Genomic DNA, 25,031 nt, shown 5'->3' on the forward strand with positions numbered 1-25,031 from the left:
TTGGAAATGGGTGTATTTACTTACACAGTTTGCACCCTGGATTTGCAAGGGCAGTATATGGCACTGTGGTTTGTAATCTCTGCATTTGTCAGTTATCACTGTGAATGTCCTAGTCTCCAGTTCTCAATGAAGCCAGATGTCTGTGGTTGTTCGTAGCAAAATTCAATTTCAAGACCTTAAATTTGATTATCTTTTTCAGGTCAAAAAGTATAATTTATTTCTGAGGATTGGACATTGTAACTATTTTATCTTACCATTTCATAATGCAAACTAGTTTTAAGTTAAAAATAAATTACTAGGAAAAAAGTGTTTATATATATATATATGTACATGTATGTATATATTGAAAATCTGTTATGATGGGACAGCTCTTGTATTGACTCAGTGGTAACATTCAAAGATTGGTGTAAGTTAACCATAAAATTAATAAACTCAAATCATTTACCATGTCAAAGTTATGAAGGCTGATTGCAGGGATCCTGCAATGTACTGCAATCAGTTTTCATTGAAAGCGTGTCAAAGAAGTGTGTTACACTTCAGACTTCATCAGAAATAGTGTATTTTAATTAATGTTTCAGAGGGGATATATGCAGTTGTGATCTGTAAGGACACTCAGTCATTTCTTTCAGTAACAATATAATATGTGCTGTGATAATTTCACTAATATGTGATGATGGACATTGAGCATTATGAATCTATAGTAATTAAGTATATGCTAGTTAATCAAGGGAAGCCATCTGCATAGTTGAGTGTGGTTGTGTTTTTTAAGGATAGTGAAGTTACTCAGAAATGAATTTTAAAAAGTAATTTTATAAAAATAAATAAATAAGGGTTTCATGCCCATGTCCTTTCAAATAGCCTAAGTAACCAGTTTATTCATTTTGAAACTTCATGGTCTGTACAGTAGATAATGCACAGTAGAGTATAATCAACATCTTTCAAAATGTGATTATCAGAGTGGAATCTGTAACAAATCCTCTAGCAATTTTATTTAATAGAGGGCTGGCAGGGCTTACAAAAATGTACATCAGTTTGTCATGCCCATGTTTGTCATTACAAATGTTAGAGATTCAGGTGGTTTAATATAAATGCTTCATGATATGAAAGAGCAATGTTCATAATTTGCAGGGAAACCTGCAGGAGCAAATTAGTTCGTGCAGTGATGCTTTTAAAATTTTTATTCAGTAGGTTAAGGAGTCAGATAGTTCAGCTTTAAAAACTGCTGTGTTTTCTAAGAAAAAAGGAGGTAATTGGATTTGGAATAAAGTGTAGCTTGCAGCTCTCCGGCTTAGAAAAATACTTCCAACAATGCTACAGATTTAAGTTCTGGAATTATACCTTTTCCTATAGAAATCTATGAGTTTTCTATTCTACTGCCCTGTAATTTGTGGATAGTCTTGAATCTACAGAAGGTAGTTAAGAGATCACAATACAAATATCCTCTCTCACAGATAGAAAAACACAGTTAGAGCCACACAAATTACTAAAAGACAAGTTCTACACATATTTGTTTCTTTTCTAAAATCGTTAGACGCCATCTTCTACCGAATTTATGGATTTCCGGTGGCATTTGAAGAATAAGCTGCGAGCATATTCTTGTATAGGAGTATGTCTCTATCGGAATTAGCTGTTCCTCTTAGAGGAGAAAATGTATCTGTTTAAAAGGATGCATAGAAGGTATTCAATTTTCAATCTTTTTGCTTGGAATTGAATTTTTATCTCATGAGGGAGAGAAATACAAATCTGAATTCCTGCCAAGTCACAGGAAAAGTTACTTTGCTTTCTGTGTTGAAAGAACATTTTATCCCTTCATATATATTTTTTTCTTGCTGTACATAAGGCAAAGTTTTATGATAGATTTAATAGATTAACTTGTTAGTGTAACTAGGGCTTTATATGTTTGTCTGCTAGCTACAGGATGACCGAAGAACTGCAGCTCTGTTTTCCTTGATAGATTCTTTTTTGAGTTTTGAAGTAACTGAAAAGAATCTCCTGGTAAAGCTGAGAAAAAGGAAATAATAACTATGTTTTGGGTTAAATCTATTGTTCCGTTAGTTTAACAATAATGCATTTTTTAATATATTAGGGTAAATTTAAATATTAACAGTAAGTTTTAGTTTCTGTCTTTAAAATTCTTGTCCAGAACTAACAACTTCACTGTATTTTCACATGAAGCCTATATCACACATTAAGAACATATCCATCTCTTTTGTTCCAAAACCCACAGATATTAAACATTTTATCTGATAAGTATGAGGGGGGAAATGAATATAGTTATTCCTTTTACACTGGCTTTACATGATTCCAAAGTACAGTACATGCAGAATGGCAATCAGACTGCTCCTCTATTAAGAAACCTAATTAAAGTTAGTGAGACTATCATAAAGCCACTGTACAGTGATGGACCTAAAAGCTAAATTGGATTCATATAATAAGGAGTAATGAATAGAATAATTACAGATTTTGTCAAATAGTGCGACTGGATTAAAATGATAACAGAACTGATGTGTCATGTTCTAGGTAGAGGAAGCACTTGAAGCAGTGAAAAATGCAACAAATGAGCAAGATTTAGCAAATCGCTTTAAAGAATTTGGGAAAGAGATGGTAAAACTGAACTATGTAGCTGCCAGACGACAACAGGTGAGTGAATTCTACAGCAGTGGTTGAGAAAGTTAGACTTGGTTCTAAAGATCTTATGTTTTATGTTCAATTCTGGTTTAAAATGTACGATAACAAATTAATGTGTCATGGCCTATCATTTAATCATACTGATTTTTCTGAATGTTATGAAGTTTTTGAACATGCCTTTACTTTCTTTAAGAATATTGTTCAAGTGGATTCAATTAATAATGGAATAAAGAGTGAAAAGGCAAGTGATTCAGGAGGTTAAGAATAGTTTTTACTTGATTATTCCTGTTTAATTCTAACCCGTGCTGATTTGAGGGCGCTCTGGCAGCTAAAAAAGCATGAGCTCTTTAGTAGTCTAGTCTAATTCAACTTCTGGAAGAAGAGAAAGAAGAGAAATCTACTTTTTGAAACCAATATTGTTAGTTTTTAGATACTTAAAAAGACGATTTATTTATTACTAAAGCAGATGGAAAAAAGAACAGGAAGTCATAACATTTATTCAGTGCCTGTAATAATACAGCTTTGTGCTAAACAGAAATTTCTCCTAAATGCCATTCTTTCAAAGAGTCTAGACAGCGTCATTATGGAGTTGTGTAAGGGTTCTTCAACTTGAGTTGTGTTTGAATGCTGCTAATCGTTCAGGGATGTTTTCCTTCCATGGCACAGCACACCTGGTTTAGAAAGCTGGCTTTTCACATCCATCCTTTTATTTATTTTCTGCATTACAGTGATGCCAATTTACTTCTGTATCACATGTATATTTCTAACAAATTAAAAATGTAAAACCTAGTAACATGTAACCAATGCTATTTTGTATATTCAGACACTTCTTTTACAGAAGTGTAGTTATAATTACAGGAAAAAGTGAAAACAGAATAGGAAAGCTAATGAAGGTACATGTCTCGAGGTCTTATTGTATAAGAGAACAGAAAATCTTAGTATAAACTTTTAAAATTTTCCTTCTTAAAGCACATTTTTACAATGCTACTAAAGAGCTCCATATACTTGTGGAAAATCTTGGCAGAATTAGAAGGTAGTACTTAGATTTTCATATGCTTTCCTTTAATCTCTTCTGTTTTGTAACTGACAAAGCTTTTGGTAACCTAATTCTCTTTGAGAACTGTCTATCAATCATGTGTTTGAAATTCATCAATGGCTAAAACCTTTAAACCCAGAACATCTGGGTTCTTTCTTAGTTTTTGCCTTAGGTTTTATGCGTGAACATAAGTAAACTATTCAGCTCTCCAAGATTCTTTGTTCACAATTTTAAAACAGAATTAATAGTGTTTTCTTACTGCTTATGAATGTTGTTAGGACAACCTTACCTAATGTTTGGAAGGCTTTCATGGAGATAATATTTATTTATAAATTTCCTCATGGATGTGTCTTCTTATTCTGGTCAGGTAATGCACAATATCTGATGTTTGTTGTCAGAGGAAACAAAAGAGAGTATATGTCAATAAAACAAACAGTAAAGCATATGAGAAATAGAGCAAAGTATGAAGAAAAGGCAAAATGTGCCTTATATATGCAAGGAAAGCCGTAGGAAAAAGCATCTAAAAGCCAGTGGTAGACAGGAAAGCAAGACATATTCATGCATTTTCCGTGACAAAAAGGGGGAAAAAAAATCTTTAGGAGGAATCCAACTCATGAAATATTCATAATTCTTAAGAACCCATGAAGCATATGTTCCATGAATTAAATAACCATAATAAAAATATAATTATGCCTATAACGAAAATAAAGAGGGGCGTATTTACAAAGCCTTTGTGCACTAAAACCATACTCATTAATAAAATCTTTTTTTTTTTTTTTTAAAGGACGTAAGTATAAGTATGATATTTAACAAAAATATGATGCTGCAATGATACTGCTACACTCTTGTTGTCTTTATGGAATCAGCAGACTGAATCCAGTCAATCAGGAAGAGAAAATACAGATTTTATATCTATATCTATATCTCTCTCTATATATGTATTTTCTTAATTGTCTGCTGGTCTTTGAATAAGGCATACATATGGGCTCTTTAAGAATGGTGCTGCTCTTTTTGAGCAGAATGTATGAGCTGTAGCTACACAGAAGGAGTGGACTTTACTGAGCAGGAGAGAGATTTTGTGGGATTTATGGTAGATTCTGTCATTAATTCCATTCCTGTGATATTGCTAGACAGTTACAGTGTAGACAATACATTCTAACACTAAAACTTTCATTCACAACCTAATATTTGCATGTTTTTCTGCAGGAACTGAAAGATCCTCACTGCAGGGATGAAATGGCTGCAGCTCGAGGTGCTCTGAAGAAGAATGCCACGATGTTGTACACTGCATCCCAAGCGTTTCTTCGTCACCCTGATGTTGCAGCCACTAGGGCCAACAGGGATTATGTCTTCAAGCAAGTCCAAGAAGCAATTGCTGGTATCTCCAATGCTGCCCAGGCCACCTCACCCACTGATGAGAACAAGGGGCACACTGGCATAGGAGAGCTTGCTGCTGCACTAAATGAATTTGATGTAAGTATCAAAAGTGTGCAGAAAATGAAGTGTTTCACCATTAAATCGAGAGTGCTTTTTAACTGAGTGGGTTTTGAACAGGACTCAAATTTCTCTCTTCATTCATGTCAATTTCCTGAGACTGCAGAGGCAAAGTGCAGAGATTGATCTGCTACTTTTAATGAGGAATAGTTGTTTGCTGCTAATGGACTTGAATTATAAGAGCTTTTGCTCATACACTGCAGCTGTTACAAAGAAGTTGTCTTATGTCCTAGTGTCCTTGAAAACTCTACTACATAGTTCTAAATAATGCAAAGTGTGATTAATCTGTCAGTTTTAGTTCTGTGACGTTTTTCATGCCTTTTGTTGAATGGTAAAAACAGATTTTTCCCATATGTCAGGGAGGAAGGTAGAACAGGAAAACAAAGATGCAGGTGGAAAATAGTGTCCTAGAAACATTAAAATGTGTTTGTTGAGTCATGAATTATGTTCATCAAATATATGAGTCAAACATCTTTTCAAGCACAGTTATTATCAGTAACTGTAGCTGCAGACAAGATTCTGTTACAAGGCTCTGTTACAGTAGTAGCTCCAGTTTTGCTTTAGTAACTTTCTTAACACCTAATTTCATTAACAACCCTTTTTTCTCAACCCTTTTTTTTCAACCCATTTCAGACTTGAGTGCAGTTTTTTAGGAAGTAGAAAAACTTTATTTGAAGACGGTATATGAAAATATTTTTTCCCATTAATTCTGATTTTAGATAAGGGTTTGCTAAAATTATTATTAGGTAATGGTATATTTTTTTCTTAGACTAATGCAAGAATTTGCTATGCAAGCATCTTTAAGACCTTCAGGAGCTATTAAATCCTGCTGTATTTAGGACTGAAAGTGAAGGAATTTGGGGAGGATGTTCATCTCATGTCCTAGTGAACTAGGCTTCTCTTCTGCATCTCTGGTTTGCTGTCATTGGGCCTGCTGTGGAGATGGTAATTGAAAGAGTAAACATTACAGGAGCAATGGAAGCTCAAGGACTGAGAAAGATACTGTAAAAAAAGGCAGAGAATGAGTATACAAATAATAGCAAAAGGGAAATTGGGACAGATCAGGACACATGACAGCTGAAAATGCATGGATAGGCACAGGAGGAGAGATACAGGCTGGTAGCTGAGAAGCAGAAGGGTTCATGCCATTAGAAAACATCCTCTGTTCATGTCGTGGTGCCTCATGTGGTGCACAGGAGAAGCCATGCTCTGGGAATGAGACAGGGTTGCATAAGGGTGGATAATCAATTTTCTCCTTCACTGGCCAAAGAAGTTGCAAATGTAGTGAATGAAAAGGATTTGCAGAAGGTGAAACTGATAAAAACCGTTCAGAACTGCTGCAGGATGCTGAGATGGACTTCATCACGCTTTTAGATTAAAGAAGCAGTACTGCCTGTGTTGATGATACAATCTTTTTTAGTATCTATATTTCTAGTTTCTCCTGTAATATTGTTGTGGGTCAAGATTTAAAGAATTCTGCCTGGTTTTCAGAGCCTTCTCAGCTGACAGGTCCCATACTGGTAAGGTCCTGAGAATAATATCCCTGATTGCCCTCTGGCTTTGTGTGGGACTTCGCGTGCTGTGGACAGCAGAGGTTTGACAAACTGACAGAAAACACATGACTCTTAGCAATTCTAAACTGATGATGCTACTGCAATCTGGAAAAGGCAGCTGGTCAATGCAAAGGGAGTCATTGTGCTTAGTGAAAGTAAATTTAGTGATTCATGGGGCTGTGGAGACCGTGCGAGACATCTGATATTGTGCCCTGCCTCTTTGTGAGACTATTTGTTCATCGTTTATATCTGCAGGTAAAGTCTTTTCCAGTTTACACAATGTCATCATAAATGTGTATGTGAGATGTATAGTCATGGTATTATGTTCTCTACATAGTTACAACGAGGCTTTTTTTTGAGAATTTTTCTAATTTTAAGAAATAAAAATTTTCTTCTCTTAGTGAGGATACCAAAACTTAAAGTATTGCCTCATCTGCTCTCTACATTTCCTACCTATTTTGCCTCCCTGGTTAGCTGTTGAATGAGATTTGTTTGGACCCAATTTTGTAGCAGAGACAACATTCTCCTAACTTCAGGGAAAGCCTTGATCATGGGATGATTCTGAATTTACCCTTATATTTAACAAGCTAGAAAGTAACTGAAATTACCAGTCTCACCTAACTATGTCATGGGTACAAATATGGCAGGAAAAAAAGTACTATGTCAGCAAGGGAAATGAAGGTTATTTTTTGTAGCAAGAGTGATTTTATAGTACGTCTATTTACAGTATCAGACATGTTGATTGAGATCAATTTGATTTTGTTATAAAGTGCATAGTAAGCCTGGTATTGTATGACAAGATAATTCTTCCATACCAATAAAAAAAAAAAAAGTTTGTAGACTTTTCCATAACATTTACCGGTTCTTGGGCTTCCGTATTTTAAATTTCAGAATCAGTGCTCTGTGGTTTAACACTTCAAATAACTGCAGTGTAAATTACCTTAATATTTTCTCTATCAAAATATCATCTCATGTAATGTAAATATTGTGTTTAATTAGGTTAATTGTCATACTGCATAATGTTGTATGCCTGAGTGACCTGTGAGTTATCAGCTGCAAAGTCTTTGGGAAAAGTTATCATTTATTGCCTCTCAGAGATTGTTTATGTAGAAGTGAAGAGTTCACAAATCTGTGTCTTCTCAGCATTTGCTGCTTTAAAGTACTGTTTGAGGTTGATAGATGGAAGTTAGAAAAGTACATGTTCAGTGCCTGTTTTTTGTCTTTTAGCTAACATGTTTCTGCATTATTTTCAGATCATTTAAATCCAGATATTCTTGGATTTACTATTGACAGAATTAATTATTAAAGTTTGGTATATACTTTATGTTCGTTTAATATTCTGGGTTCTTGCTGCAACTAAGAGCACAACTTTTGCTCCGCTCATGAAACTTACCCAAATTTCTGCAAGTTACTTTGCTAAGAACTTATTGTGAATTCTGAAAATACTGTACTTACACTGAGTAAATGGTAGTTTTGGTCTGGAAAGGCTGAGTAGGTCTCAGCCTCTCCATTGCCAAGGGGCTGCTGTTGCCACGTGCTGTCAGTGACATGCAGAATTGGTATTTACTGGGCACTGAGCATCTCCAGAGAGTGCCTCCAGGCAGATCATGGAATGAGATTGGGATGTGGTGTAGTGGGTGACATTAGTAGTAGGGTCTTGGGGTCTTTTCCAACCTTAATGACTCTGTGATTCTATGGTTCCAAGTTCCTGGAAATGCAGTTGTGGGATGTGCAAACAACACTCTGAAAGTGTAAGCATTGCTGAAATTCCAGTTATAGGAGTTTTGAATATGGCACCCTAAAATACTTAATACTTTAAATAATTGTAAATGTCTTGCTTGCATTTTGATAGGAACAAGTAGGGTAATCATCTTTTTGCTGTGAGGGTAAGAGTAAATATTGATCCATAAAAATTAATATTTCTGTGTTTGGAGCAGGGTTTGGGTTGTCCATGATGGATTATGAGTCAATGATAAAATAAATAAATAAAGTCTCTGACTTAGAAAGAGGGGGGGGGGGGGGGGAAAGAGAGGAAAAAAATTGTTTTCCATTGATGAGAGAAGCCAATACCTGTCACCTTTTGTATTAATCCAGAAAGAAAATACGAAAACTGATGAGGCTGGTCAGCTGCCTTTCTCTTTGAGTTTTTTTGTGTGTGTGTACACATAATAAATTGGCAAGTTCTGTATCTATCAATGGAATGAAATGAGATTGCATTTGTTAAAAAAATATATATAGTCCCAGTTTTTTAACAGATGCTAATTCAAGCAGACACACCTTATACTTGATGTTATTTTATTGCTCCAGTGATTGATTGTTTCTCTGCGCAGACATCCACTTATTTTTAAAGCAGCTCACCAGCAACATTCAGCTGTGTTACATCTTGAGCTGCTGTGCCTGTCACCCTTTTACTATCTGATTTCACAATCACATTATCTTGAATGAATATGGAAATTTCTTTTATAAAGCGATTGATCTGCTAGAAAAGTGAAAGAGGTGGTCAAAATTATTTTTGTTTTTCCTATGTAAGTTATTTCTGTATTTAAGTTACTGAAAATGCACACATTTTGTTAGAAGGATTTGAACAGAAAACTTCCAGGCACAGTAAGTCAATCTTCAGTAATTTTTTAAAGAATTCAAGTCTAGCATTTGGGAGATGACTGCTTGTTATGAGAAACAAAGTGGCTGATGCGCTGGTCCCTGTCCTCCAGGCTGTAAATGGAGTTCATAATTAATAAGTGGAATATCATCATGTACTTTTCTGAGATATGAATAATGCCTTGAAAATATTTTTCAGGGTTAGTGAATGCAGTGCTCTGTAAATGGAGCGAAATATCTAATATCTGTGTAATGGAAAAAATGGGTAGGAACGGAAGAGACAGCATACCTGAATACAACCAAGGAATAACAAAGGACATTTTTTAAAGTATTAATAAAATTAAGAGTAGTCCAAAGGTGACGTAAACGTAACAGACAGAAGGGATGCAGTATCATGCAGTCACGAAATAACTACCTTTAAAATGTTGCTTTTTGGACAAATGACTATAGCAAATGGCCAACCTGGGAATGAATCTCTTAAAATGTTTATGCAGCCTCAATTTATTTGTAAATATGTTCTTTAGAGAAGTGATTTGTGATGCTGGAAGAAAATGGACTAAATGTGAGCTTCAAAAAAAAGAATTGAAACGTGTTTGTTTCAGAATTGAAGTCATAAGAAACAATTGCAAAAATGTACTGCGTGTCCCCCATAGGAAATTGAAAACAGGCTTGTTTAGCTCTAAGTGTCCAGGGGAGAAGAGTGAAATAACTACTTCTGCATAGCAGCAATTATCTCCTGAATTTAAATGGGACAGCCAGGTTCATGGAATGAATGGAATGGAGAGAACGTGATGCCAAATCAGATAATCTCATGTATGACACTGAAATACACTTTGTTTTTCTTTTCACTTGTGGAGCTGAAGTGGCTTTCAAATTGCAGTGGTGCTGAGCTGATCATTTCACATACGAAAGCAATCTGGCTGCATCCCTGTATTTCAGGAGCTCCTGTTTGGTGAGGTACTTTATGGCTCTTCCTGTGCTCCTTGGATCCCTTGAATGGGGAAAAATCCCAGAGTAGCCATCCTTCACATGTTAAGAAAACAGTAAACAACAGAACAAAGTTGTATATTAGAGAATATTTAAACATTTCATGTTTCCAAAAAATACCTTGGAGGATGCTGACTTTACGGAGCAAATTTTCAGGGTCCTGGTGGTGCCAAGGGGCTTGAAGAGCTTTTTCTTCCATATCGTTGCAGCATATTACTTATTTATCTATTTTCTCCGAAGGAGCCACAAGTTAAATAGAACAGCGTATGTGGACTCAGAGTTGACTTGGTACTGATCAAGCTTCCACTTTTCTGATGTCATTTGGTTATTTTGGCCAACAGCTTTGCATCTGCCCTCGCATCCCTTCCTTAGTCTCTTACTTTCCATCTCCTGTTCCTTGCTTTCACCTTCAGGACTGGAGGTGTGCGGCACATGGCTGGTGCTTTAGGAAAGAGGGAAAAGGCAGCGGTTTCAAGTTATTCCTTCTTTCCACCATTAGTTTATTTCTTTTACTTTCTCCAAAACCTTTCCTTTTTTCTGTTAGAGTAAGATTTGTATAGGAGGGGAAGCGCCATAATTCACAATTTTCCATGCAGGATGCGATAGTTGATCAGCAAGAAACTCAAATTGTTTTATTCACCTGCTCTGGAAGTTCTTTCTGCTTTTAGTCTTGGTAGCTGGCTTTATGACATTTTTTGGTTAATGCTTCATCTGTGCCTGTGTGTATATGGGTAAGAATGTGTGTTATTGTAGAAATGTCAGCTCCACCGCACCACTGGCTGCACTGTGACAGGATTTTGGTATCAAATGTCTAGCAGGGACGTGACCTCTGTAAAGGGAAACACTGCTCCCTGCCAGCAGTGAGGAGCACGTTCATTCTTTTCCCTTTCAGCGTTGAGAATACCGATGAGCGTTTATTTTCTGTTTAAGAGCACCACCTAGTGGACTTCTTGATTTCTCATTTCTGTTGCTTTGAAACACTTTATCCCAGTTCTCCTGGGTAGTAATTTAGCCTCGTGGAAAGATTTCCCAGTCAATAATGCCATTTGTAAGTTTAATGCTAATACTTCTTTTGATTGTGTTTTCTTTTCAAACACAACTGCTTGTGATAGGCAATAATCAGGTTATTTGCAAAGCAGACTTTGTAGTGAACTCTCTTCCAAACAAATTTGTTAGAGACAGTGGAAACAAAAATGAAACACAGTGTAAGAATCCAATCAACACATACGTATTTATGTCTATACATAACATAGATTTTCTCCAGCAATATAATTATTCCATCATTATTCAATGTATTGTGGGTTTCTTATTTTGTTGTTAATAATAAGTGTGACTAAATGATTATATCCAAAATATATTAAAGTTTTGTCAGTAGCTCAAAATTCATACTTAGTGAAACTATCCAATTAAAGTATACTCATTGCTATTTTGAGTGTGTTGATTTAGCACCTCTGAGATGCTTATATAACTCACACATAATAAAGGAACACCACCAATATTTCACGGAAGTAATATCTCCATTCAGAGCAAGGAGTCAGACAAGGCTCCTTGCTGTGTGGGGATGGGGCTGGAGCTGCTCCATGTGCCCCTGGCTCAGCTCATCTGCTCCCTTCTTGCCCTGAGCATTTTATTCATCAAACTGCTACAAATTTATTCATGCTATTTTCCCAGAAGAGAAGATGTTCACTTATTTCTCTATTCTTCTAGTAAATCAAACTGGCTGATCAAAAGGTTCAGTGCTGGGGAGCAGAGCGAGCAGGATGAGGGCATTTTGAGGGATGGAAAAGGGGGGCCTTCTTCGCCCTGTGCTGTTGCACTGTTCCTCTGTTGGTATTATATTTTCCAAATCTCAGCTGTGTGGCATCTATCTGAAACACAGCATAGTGGCAGATGAAAACATTTATTTTGTCACTAAGCAGGAATTAAATATAAATAGCCTTGTTTGCACTTTTGAGGGATATAGACGTACACACATAAAACAAACCTGTGAGCACGCTGCATTTATTTTCACGGTTGTGCAGGCACTTCTCCAAAGAAACACATTAAACACTTCTTTATACAGTGTTGGCTCCCACGTTGTTCTGAAAAACTGGGTCCCTCACTATATTATGTGCTCCTTTTTACACAGTGACAGTTTTTCATGCTGCCTTGTGGTAGTGACATTGTTCATGTCTAAGATATATATCATTTTTTTAATATATGTTTTTAATGGCATTTGTCACTGTAGTTTTAGTTCCTTGTTCTGACATATTGTTTGTTTTGCAGTAGCATTGGCCTTGAAAAGTGTATTTTCATTGTGGTAAATCACCAAGAATCATGTTATGAAATAGTCCCTGCCCTGAAGGTTTTACATTCTAAATAGAGGAACCAATAAAGTGTGAAAAGAGAAGTAGAGGAAAGAAGGTATCATTTGTCCAGTTACACAACAGATTAATACAAGAGTCAGTAAAGCCCTAAATCCCAATTAAATTTCTCTACTGCTGTGCTCTGCTGTTTATCATGGTATTTAATATATCACTTCAGTTTACTGGAATTATCTTAGATTTTCATTTTTGCAAAACAGTATTATACAGAGATTTCACACTTGAAATGTATTTCTGTTCTATCTAGGTTATTTCCTCCACCTGCAGAGCTCCAGCTATAATTGCAGTTGCTGTTTATCAGTTTTATGCTACTACATGAATATTTTTCAAAATTTACAGTTTTTTTTTTTTTCTTAGCTTCTCATATTAGATTCACACACTCTTATCATTACGCTCCCTGATAAAAAAAAGTCTCTCTCCAGGGACATAACATCTCTTAGTTTTTCTTTGTATGTATTTTGGCATACTTGAGCAGATGCAGCAGAGAGACCTCAAGATGACAAGGGGGCTTTAGGACATGAAAAATGGGGAGGTGCTGGCAGAGCTGGAAATTTTTCAGACTGCAGAAGATAAGTTTTTTGGGCAGGATCTTGTTGGCATTTTTCAGCTGCCTAGTGGGATGACGTAGAGAAGCTGGAGCCAGACTGTACTTGGAAATTCATAGTAATGGGATGAGACACAACTGACACCAGGGAAATTCTATTTGAATATTAGAGGGGGGAAGGAAAAAAAAAATATATATTTTTTTTTTAAAAAAAGATGATAAAACACTGAAAAGAGGCAGAGAGATTTAGAAAATCTCTAAGGGTAGAGATTTAACAGCATGACTGGATAAAAACAACTTAGAGCAATCTGGCCCTATGTCAATGTAGGCTCTACTTTAAGGAGCTGTTTAAAGCAGGTGACATCTGGAAGTGCCTTCCAATCTAAGTTACTCTAGGATTCTTACTTTTCATTAACATAATATCCCACTCGAATATTTAACAGACTTCTGTAGCATAGTAAATAAGAAATTTATTATAAACAAATATTTTGTGGGATATAGATGAAAAATTTATAAATGCAGTTCTTTTGTCCTCTGTAAGCTACGTTTTGATGGTCATAAAGGCCTCTTGATTTAGAAAAGAGTTCACAAATATCTTCCTTTTCTGTTTTATTATTTATTTATTTATTTACTTTTACAGTAAGGAAAGCTGGCTTGGATGAATTATAACTCTTAACAATACACACTTTATTATGTAAAGCATAAACAGTATTTGAATGTAACTTGTGCAGAACTTCCTAAATTTATTCATGCAGTATAACATAACTGCTTGTGAAAACAGTGAGTTGGGTTTCAGTGGTCAGAGATATTGGAAATGTTTGAGCTGTGGCTTATTCACACTGTAGGACATCAAAGGATGGAAATAGTTTAGGAACATGTCCTTGGTAGGTCCTCGGCTCCCAGAGAAGAATGTGGAGTTCTGGGTCTTCCAAAACCTCTAAGGAGAAAAATGGGATTTGTGACTCCCTGAGAGGTGTTTGAAAGTAAATGTGTAGGTAGGGAGCTTTACACTTTTGGATGTAAGGAAGAGGAGGAAAAGTTAAACATTTATGGAAGAACTGGCTGTGTTGTTGTAGCTGAAACATGAAAATTTCAACAGTGCTGTATAGAGGTTGCCTTGATCAACTTCATGGATTAAGAGGTTCACTACAAGTAGTAAAAGTTGCTTATCAGAAATCCTCTACTCTCTAGTAAAGAGTACTTGCTATCTTTGATCATGACAAGTTCTAGGGTAATTAAAATCACAATTTTTCATCATTAACAAAAATATTGTATTTAAATAAGGGAACAGAAAATAATGCAGCTAATTATTGTTACAACTTTTCTTCTTATTGTCACAAATTGCTAAAATAGGTCATTTGATGCAATTTCACTCTTAATTAAATATGCTATTGTAAAGATGAATTTCTATAGCCGATTTCTAAAAATTGTAGTGCTTATGAACACAGGTGCGACAGTGAACTTTAAGTATTAACATTTGACTGAAAAGCACAGATACATAAATATGCATAGGCCCAACTCTCAGAGAAGTCATTTCTAATTTAGATGCTTGTAAAACTGCTCTGCTTACTGCTGTGAAACACAGACCCTAGAAGATATGTGCAAGATGTTATTTTACAATCTAGTTTATGCTGCATTTGTTTCTGTGAAGTCAGCAGTTCTTGGAGCTGGAACAAAATGATATCTGGTTAGAATTCTTCCATTTTTTCCTTTTTATTAAATAATAAATTTTAATAAATTTCCTGACGTCCTTGCATTTGTTACTATCTAGCTGCTTTGCATTCACTTAGTTTACACATTTCTCAGGGCTTGATCCATGTTCTGTGCAGCATAATGGGAGTTCTGTTTTTTTGTGTGTGTGGAATAATTAATTGGAAGTTTTATTGAGAACTAAGCAAATCTTTCAGGAAAGTCATACCTCACTAAATTAAAGAAAACATATTGACTTGGAATCAGAATTTAACCTAGAATAACTTTATTTGAACATCTGCTAATTCATAATACATGGAACTGATAAAATTTTTGGTGTTAAAGGAAGATATTGGGTATATATCTTGTTGCTAAATCTCAATGTACGTTTTAATACACTATATGGTGTGTTTTCAAATTAACTGCAGTGTTTAGCTTGTGTCTGTTGATTGCTGTTGGCTATTTCAGCAAATAGACTAATCAAAATGTCATCAAAATGCTGTGAAAAATCAAATGGTTCATTAATAAAAAACTTATCTGCTTTAAAGTACTTGTGATAATTAAAAAACATATTTTTTTTCAGATCTCTTTTATTCATATCATGTTTTATTTTCTTTTAAAACTCAGATAGGAATTGCACAGTGTAGAGAACATTTTTAGACAATACGTGGTTATGAAACCTATTTGCATGACTGCAGCAAAAGGTTACTGAATTCCATTGTGTTGCTAAGGTGCCCAGGAGTGGGAGCACAAGATTCTTTCTTTGCGTTTGTTACCTTGAACTACAAGGAGAGAAAAACAAGGCAGAAGATAATCTACTGATGACTCAAGGCTCATAATATGACATGAGATTGTACACCACTGGGGAAGAATTTGTGTATATTAGCCCTACTTGATATTTGGTAGCACATTTGATATTATAAAGTGTTTAGCAGTGATTGTAATTTAAGAATTCAAACGCTGTAAATAGAAGACAGACTTGGAAAAACAAACACTTTCTAGTGCAGCAAAGATATTTGTGTACTATTTGACAAATTAAAGATGTGTCTAGACTGTCTTCCTGTAGTGTAGTCTCAGAGTTATTCAAATAAATGATCCAGCACTTTTTCCCAATATGATGATGATGATAATAATAATGGCTTAGAGAAGCTTTTAGAAAAAGGAATTAAAAAGATGTTTCACAAATTGTGTGTGATTTCCTAATGTAGTGTTCTTGTAGTGTTATTTCCCTCTTTTCTGAGGGAAAATTCCCTCAATTTTTAAAATTTATTATTGTACTAATGTAGTAGCATTTTAGCAGTATAGTCTACTAATACAACTAATCAAAATGAAGGAATTAATAAACACGGAGATTATTCACCTTTCTTTTCAGTCATAAAAAAGCTTGCACTTCTAAAAAAAAAAAAAAAAAAAAAAAAAAAGGCTGAATATTTACACCTTTCAAATTAATTTTTTGACCAGTGAAAAAAAAAATCAGAAGGTTCAGAAAATAACATTATTCATGACTTTACTGTACATCAAGATAAAATATATATGCACAATGTATGCAGTTAGAGATACAAACATATTACATACATGCTTCTATAGTTTGTGTTATTTTGTTTTTTACTTATGATTCCAAAATTCATATTTGAGCCAGTTGTGCTATTCATGCCAGTAGTGTTTTGTAACACACATATATGCGGTGAATTATTTTCGTACATACATTGGCATTTCATAGTTTCCAGATCTTCCTTTGATATAGATTTTTCAGGAATTTGGTAGATAATTCATCCATATGAAAGATTAAAACCCCGTGAAGCTGCTAAAAAAAAAAAAAACAAAAAAAAAACAACAAAAAAGAAACAGCAAGGTCTGTGTATGCTCCTAATCTTCTCACTCCTGTTTTGTTTTTCAGAATAAAATCATTTTAGACCCCATGACTTTCAGTGAGGCCCGATTCAGACCATCTCTTGAGGAGAGGCTGGAGAGCATTATCAGTGGAGCAGCACTGATGGCAGACTCCTCATGCACGCGAGATGACCGCCGGGAGAGGATCGTAGCCGAATGCAACGCCGTGCGGCAGGCCCTGCAAGATCTGCTCAGCGAGTATATGAATAACGTAAGTTACACAAATTTAGTATTGGCTTCTTTTCTGTAGATGTTTAAATTTTCCGTATATAATATTCTGGCTTTAATTATTAAAAAAAAAAAAAATACTTCTTCATACGGGGAGTAAAGGTAACACTATTTGAATTATTTAATTTTTTAACGTGTTGCGAACTTCTGACAGAACTTTGGTACAATTAGAAGTTCACAGGAATGTGTTTTGGTCTGTGAAGGAACTCCTTGCTCCCCATAGCTGTAGCATTGAAGTTGCTTCTTAGGTACTAAATAGCCAACAAATAATTATGTTGAGATTAAAATGAAACCTAACAGCAAGAAATGTCAGTGGGAAATGACCCAAGAAGAATTTTCCCTATTGAAAATGAATATATTTCATTATCAAAGTGATTTCCACTGTGCGATAATGGTCATTGTGTGTGCTTGTTAGGATGCTACCTGTAGATGCTCTGCTGTGTGGGTTAAACCACTGAAATTCTGTGCTTGCTGTTGGAGCTATTAAATATTCAGTTGCCCTGAAAGTAGTGAGTAATATTAATCAGTGTTGCTGCTCACACAAAGAGATGTCTGCAGTGTCTTTAATACGGCATCTTTATTCCTATGAAGGGATTCAAGAGATGTTGAATTGTTCAACATGGTGTTAACCTGCAGTGCATAACCTTTGTTCTGCCTAACTTATCCCAGAAAATTCTCTCCGCCTAACATATTAAAACTCATAAATACGACCCCTGTTTCCTGTGGAGGACATGTGAAATCCTAAGCAACATTGACAACCTTTTTTAAATGGCAATTTAATGTTGCGAGAAATACAAGAAATGATATTTTCTTCCCTTCTAAAAACGTGGTAGTTGCCAGTTGAAACAAGCAGTCATTGTACCTATGGTTGCCCCCTTTGCAACCCTTTGAGCACTGAAATATAAGACTAACAAAGAGTCTTAAACTCTCTTTACAAACATACTTTATATGATCTGAAATATTTGAAAACAGGTATCTGAAAAAAAAACATTATTAGATTGACAATATGGTTTGCTGTTTCTTGTCTGTCATTGCTTGCTACCAGACTATAGGATTGCATATTTTGATCTTATTTTGCTGGAATCATTAAAACAATGTTCAAGGAGGAACCTTTAACATTGTTATTTACATCGGTACTCTTACGGTTACTTGGTAGACTGATACAACGTAGTATCAATCGTGCAAAATTCAGTCATATATTTATTTATATATATGGAAAATGACAGATCATTTCTCGCTTATGGTTGTTAATCAAATGTGCATACTTCTTTGGTACTTGTTATGAGGTACAAAAAAAGTAAAATTGAATTTTCTGTGGTCATACTTTCCGGTTACAATGAATTGCTGGGTATTGGCAATGTCATTTACAGCCATTTCTAGTTCAATCCTTCTCTGGTTTAAAACTGTTCACTTCAAGTTATCTACGTCTATGATTTGGGGTCAGAGTGGAGTTTCAACTGTTTGGCTGCCAAGTAGATAATCCTGTTTACCATGTTAGGCATTTACACTGCAAAGATCTGTATAAATTGGTTGTGGTTTATGTTCTATCTTACGTTAAATTTCCATAGATTTTAAGTAGAATATAGAATGCAAAAGAACACGCTCAGAATAGAGTTGTCATACTTGAAGTTTCATTCTTGATCTGTTGTTATTGCACCCGTGGATGGTATTCTAGGCATGAACGGGGAGGGTTATAGGCAGCTCTGAAATACAAGGTTGGCTGTGCAATGATGTGAGCTGGTTGTGCTGAATGCTAAAGGCAATGCAAAGAGAAAAAGGGGGCTTTGCCTGATTTTGCTTGCAAGACAAGGAAAGAGCATCCAGCTAAACAGCATAGGAACTTCTGCCTTTTAGGTAGTGTAGGATGTATATGAAAACTTCCTCGACCTGCAGGACTCTCTCTGTGTGCATCTCTTTCTTAGAAAGTGTACTTCAGAGAGTCATGGATGCTCTGTGCTCATGCAGGGCATTTTTAGTATGTCTGTCACCTCTCCTAACACTCCCTGCACCTGTGATCTGTTTTTGTCATTAGTTGCTTCACTAGCCTCTAGTAGATCAATATACTCTGCTACACAGGAAAGTAAAATTTAGCACTGACAACAATGTTGTTTCTTCTATTCATCTACCCAGTCTTTATGGATCCATCACAGTCTAGTATGTAGGTAACAATGTTCTTTGTTAGTTTTGTAAAAGGGGTGAAATCGCTCTATTATCAAAAGTTTTACTGAAGTAAGTTAAAGCTGGTTTTGCAATTCAGAAAACTTAGATAGTCAAATGCCATAGGTCATCTTATCATTTGGTGAGGGAGACACAAGACTGGTGAAACAAAAATTCAAGATATGTGGCGTAGGGTTTTTAAAAAATATGGAAATACCCACTTTCAGAATGTTGGCAACCAAATCAAAAATATGAAAAACAAAATTGTGAAAAGACACGTCTGGAGAGGTGTTTTGGTTCCTCCTTCCTTCTCCTGAGATAAATGTTGGTTTATTCCATTTCCTACGTATTGACTTAGATTTTTTTCAAGCTTTTTCCTATTCACAAATACTCAGATGTTCTGGTCCCAATTCAGAGGTTACTTAAGCAATTACTGTTGTAGGAGGTTTTTGAATTATTGTTACAGCAAAATTAGTCCCTAGGATCTTTACCAGTTCTATGAGCAATTATGTATTTGTATAATACATTGCATTGACTGGAGTCTCACAGTGCATAAGCACTCAACAAGAACTTGTATGGAGATGAGATATAAACTGTTTCATTATCGTTTGTGTATCTTGTAGTAGATATCTATTAATACATATGTTCCATTTGTCTTATCACTAGCTATGTCAAAACATTTTCCCAGCATGGTATCTGTTATTGCCATGCTGAACTCAACTGAACTTTAAAATTTTTCATTTCTGGGAAGTGGGGGCAGAAGGAATCTCAGTCTGCTAGACTAGATATGACATTTTCCATCTCTCAGAACATCAGAGGTTTTTTCCTCTGCGTTCTTAGGTATCTGTAATAAAAATGATCATTTATTAAATTACATTACTAGTCTTCTGTCCTGCAGAGGACTAAATACAGCTCTGCAGAAGCTCTTAATACAATTGCTTTCCATTTATCTAAATGAAAAAAAAAAAATGTTTAGCGGATGGTTAGCTCTGATTGTGGTCTTTTTTTTTTTTTTTCTCCTGATTTTCTCTTGTGGATCCTTCGTCCTTTGTATTGCAGACTGACAGGGAGCAAAAATCTTTAAAAAAAAAAAAAAAAAAATATATATATATATATATATATTTCTAGCTCTTAGACTCCTGTATTAGAAGTACACTGGCAAATTGATGCAAATCAGCTCTGGGTACCCTTTCCAGCAAGCATGAGGGTGCTGCTGTGTTGATGTCTGGTTACGATGAGAAGGGAAGAAAATAGTATCTTTAGAAAAATATGCTTAAAAAAGATGCTTTGAATACCTCTGACATCACTGGTTTCAGTGCCAAAAAGAGGCAGACTGTGAATTTTGGATTGCTGTGGAGTATCCAAGACAATTTTGGAAAGCAGTTGACAAGTGAGTAAGCCACGACTGTTCAAGACCTCTATAATCACTTGAATCCTGGCTTGGATGAGTACAAGTCCACATTTGAAAAGACATTTCCCATCTGTTCAAATACCAGGTTATCTTCTCAAACCTTTGGGCTTGTTCTTAGGCCAGCTTTCATTCCCGTACCTTCACTGGCCTGGGACCCCATGCTCCTGCTCTCACCCACAGCCAGCATTTCAGAAGAGCGTGGGGTTTGCTCTAATTGGATTAGGGTTTTGGGGTGGAAAACAATTCTTTGTATGCAAATGGAATGAACAGTCCTTTCTGAAGTCCTTGTATTACTATTTAATGTGTAGGTGTGAGATCCAGAACTCTACAGGCTAGGCTTGTTTTTGTTGATATTTTACTGATATTACCATAGGAATAATGTTGCTTTGTGTTTGCTATTTTTAATCTTGTTCTCTAAAGTTACTCCCCATTTCTGACTTCTGTTCACTGTAGCTGAGGTGTTACAGGCTCTAATTCCTGTTTCCTGCAGAGAAGAAAATGTCATATCTTGAAGATGCAAAATGTAAGAAAACAGCAAGAGTAAACACAAGTGTACTGTCAGCTTCTCTTCACAGATATATCAGTAAAAAGTTTGAATTGCTCAAAGTAGAATTGTAATGCTGCACTACATGAAAATGAAATGTCCTTAAAGGACAGCTAAAGTTATTGTGCTTGATTGGAGAATGAAAAAAACATGATAGCAAAGGGAAATCTATAAACTCTCAAGATAGTGTCAGCTCCCGTATTTAACAGCTCCATCTGAATTCATATTTAAAAGAGAAAAGTAATAACTCGTGAGTAACCTTGCATAAGGTTAGTCTGGGCGACAGTGAGCAGTAAATTACAGTTATGAGGCAGAGCGATGTCCGGAGCTGTCCGGAGATGAGCAGCCAGGGCTGAGTGACAGGAGGCTGGCTGCTGAGTCACCAGGATCTATTGATGTGGGCATAACCATCTTGGCAGGACGGGTTTTCGATTGGTACCATTGTTGAGCTCCTGTTTTTTGAAGCATTTCTTTAAAAGAATGGCTTGATTGAAGCTCCAAACTGTTTCAGGCTGGAAATAAGCTCATTTACTATTCACTTTGCTCTTTTGGAGGTTATACAGGCAGTTTTGTCCTTCTTAACTTGGAAGAAACAAGTAGAAACACAGTAGTTATGACCGGAGGAGTAGAATATATCCCCAAATTTGCAATTATTTTATGATGTGCTATAGCATTGCTTCTCAGTCACTTTAGGCTTTGCATTTATGCGTCCCCCCTGAGTGCCTCGACTTCTCCTGCCTGTACATAAATCACTGTCTGAGTCTGCTACCTGTAATATAACTTCAAAAGAATTCAGCCACGTTTTAAGGAACCTTCTACATCTTCTTTTTTGATGGTATCCTCAAGGCCCCATAGGGATGTGTAGTATTTTTATGATGGTTTTACAGAACTGCTGCACCGCTGAGGGTTTTTTTTTTTCTTAATCTGTTCATTCTGGTATTTTCTGTTTTTTTCAGGTCCATGTTCAGTGTTTCTTTTTTTTCCTAGCAGATCCAGGGAACCACAATAATGTTTGTCATCAAAAGCTACTTCAGTAGAAAAGCCCTGTGTAAAAGTGGAACTTTATAGCGCGGAAATGACAAATATGCTAACAATTTCCCTTAACTTTCGGCTTTGCTGGTCGTGAAATAACACAGCACTGTGGTGTTTCATCTGTTTGGAGCTAGTAGGTTTTCAGATCCATTTGTGGGAGTAAATTCAGTTTCTGAACCGCAGTACTGATAGCTTTGGCTTGGTGGTGTGTCCAATGGAAAAGTTTTTATAGGTACCTACAGTATGCTCTGTGTCTGTAAAGCAAGACTGTGATGTGCCATTGGGAAAGCTTTGTGTCTTCTGTTAAAATGAAAATAAAGCAAGTGAGATTTTTGGAATCCAAAGCTGAATTGGTATATTAGGTTGAGTGATGTTTCTGAGTTATTAGGAGGAAATTCATCACTCACATGGTGAGGCCCTGGCACAGGTTGCCCAGAGAAGCTCCATCCCTGGAGGTGTTCAAAGCCAGACTGGATGGGGCTTTGGGCACCCTGATCTAGGGAGTGCTGTTCCTGCCCATGGCAGGGAGTTGGAACAAGATGATCTTTAAGGTCCCTTCCAATCCAAGCCATTCTATATGATTCTATGATATTTTCTGTTTTCCCTCTAAATTATCGTGGAAATTTTGAAAAAACTTGAAGGGTTGGGGGGAGGAAGGGAGTGGAAAGGTCTAAATCATGTTACATTCCAGTGCCTCTATGAGTTCTTTTCCTTATTATCACTTCATTGTTAAGAAGTTTAAGAAGTAACATATCAATATTAAGGTATTTTAAGTCATGTTGGATGTTAGTCATTTACATTTAAAAGTTTTGACATTTCCACACTAAAAAAAAAATCTGTACTAATGTTACAGTATTTGTTTGATTGTAGTGTTTGACTGCTAGAGGATGTATTAATGCTTGTCTGTACAAAGATGTAGGATTTCTTTCAGATTAATTCCCTCCTCTTTAAAGACTCTGTGCATTTCCTTTATTCACTGCAGTACTTGTACTGGAATTAACTGGGCAAATAAGGAATTCTGTTGGTTTGACTATTGAACTGAAAACTGGGAGAAAAGAATGAAGTGGGACAGAATGGCATGGGCTCAAAAGCCGTGGGGAAGATTGTTTGGGATTTCATTTTGATGACTTTTTTTTTTTTTTATTTAGTGTATATATATATATATATATATATATTTGATTTTGTTTTGTTTCTAACCAACCCAAACTTTCCTATAGAATGTGAATGTTTATTTCCTAAGTGCCATGGCTTGGAGAATGTGATTTAGTAAGTGTAGCCCAAATTAGTAATTCTTGGCCTCCAGAAAACTTTTTTTTTTCTTTTTTTAACAACTGTGTTTATTATCCATCTTTGTTCTACCTCATGTAACTACACATGCATGCTATACTTCTGACACCTTATCAGAGTATGTGCCCCTTTTAAATTCAGTATATTCAAACAAAAAACGTTTTGGAAAAAAAAAAAAAGAGCATTACATTTTCTCCTACTGAATGTCATGTTGCGACTCATTTTATTTTGCGTTAATTAGTTTTGATTTTTCTGAAGTGTGTTCTTACAGAAGTAATGACTTCTGCATCACTGCTTTTAATATTCTGGAAACCACAGTGGTAATGTTTGTGAGACTTAGGCTATCTGAAAATAATGTTGTTAAAGCTATTTGTTCACCTGTAGAAAAGTCCTTTATCAATTTTGAGTATACAGCATGATTCATAACTTTTTTGTTTTTTCTTTGCACTGAAGTTAGCATTTATGGGTCATTAGTTTGTTATTTTTCCTTGTCTGCAAGTCAGCATCAGTGAGAAAGTAGTTTTTCATGCATTTTAGACTATACCAGTAGCAATATGATTATTATCCCTATGTACATCTGCTTTTTTTTTTTTTTTTTTTTTTTTTTTTTTTGTGTATGCATCTTATTTCAGTGTTTGCATAGTCCAGATATATATTGTTGTGTGGTGTATGCTTTTGGATGCACAGTAAAACATGCAGAATATACATGCAGAATATTTTCAGTGTTATTGGAAATTCACTAAAATAAGCATGGATCTAACGAAATTAGTGAGTGTTCAGAAACCCACATCAAAACTCTGTCTCTTGAAAGCTCCATAAAATCTTCTGTTCACCTAAGCGATTTTTATTTTTATTTTTTAATATTCATAATGTGACCAAATTTTGGTAATCATGTGGAAAACCCGAAGGCATCAATGGAAACATAAACAGTAAATTAACTGTACACATTTGTTTCTCTTTCTCTGAGATCTGATTATTCTGCAGCTGAGCAGAGGAGGGAGTAGCTGCAAAGATGCCTTTGGGTTCCATGAGAGTGCAGGTGCACGCCAGCAGTGTATTCTTGGTAAGGGCATTTGCGTCCCAGGTTAGGAAATGGGTCTGTGTCAGTTCTCTCAAGCATTGCCAAAATCTGATGTAGTAAATGGTATTAAATCTGTGATATGCTTGAAATCAGCTTTGAGCAGTGTGAGCAGTCTTTCCTACATCTCATTACAAGTCTGTAGAAGTCACGTGCGAATGCTGAAGGGATAGAGGATGTGAAGAGAAACTGGTCCCATCGAGTACCTTACAATAGTGCCAAGGCAAATTTTTCCCCCAGGCAAAGGAGACAACTCGTCGTATTAATGTTACTATGGTATTTACACTTCTTTTAGCAATCAAAACTACAAACCCAAGAAGATACATTAGCGTCCACTAAGCTCTGCCGTATGCACACTGCATTGGTTTGTATTATCCATTTAAGATAAGAGCACTGCACTGAAGAATTTGTATAATTTGGAGATGTCCAGAAGAGGGCACACTTGCCCTCTCCAGCTTTGTTTTCTACATAGCTGAAGATCTGCATTCTGATGTGCTATAGCTGTAATCAAA

General features: G+C 35.8%; 1 protein-coding gene across 4 annotated transcripts in view; it reads left to right on the top strand.

Moving 5' to 3' along the window:
* The window catches only part of CTNNA2 (catenin alpha 2), a 468,162-nt gene that overhangs the window by 123,004 nt on the left and 320,127 nt on the right, over positions 1-25,031 (top strand). For all 4 annotated transcript variants that reach the window (XM_068679577.1, XM_068679580.1, XM_068679578.1 and 1 more), the window contains exons 5-7: positions 2,521-2,640; positions 4,871-5,137; positions 16,790-16,993. In XM_068679577.1, the coding sequence (XP_068535678.1) occupies positions 2,521-2,640; positions 4,871-5,137; positions 16,790-16,993 (591 nt within the window). The remainder of the gene's footprint in view (positions 1-2,520; positions 2,641-4,870; positions 5,138-16,789; positions 16,994-25,031) is intronic.

This window comes from Anas acuta, chromosome 4 (genome assembly GCF_963932015.1).
Source record: "Anas acuta chromosome 4, bAnaAcu1.1, whole genome shotgun sequence".
Lineage (NCBI taxonomy): Eukaryota > Metazoa > Chordata > Aves > Anseriformes > Anatidae > Anas > Anas acuta.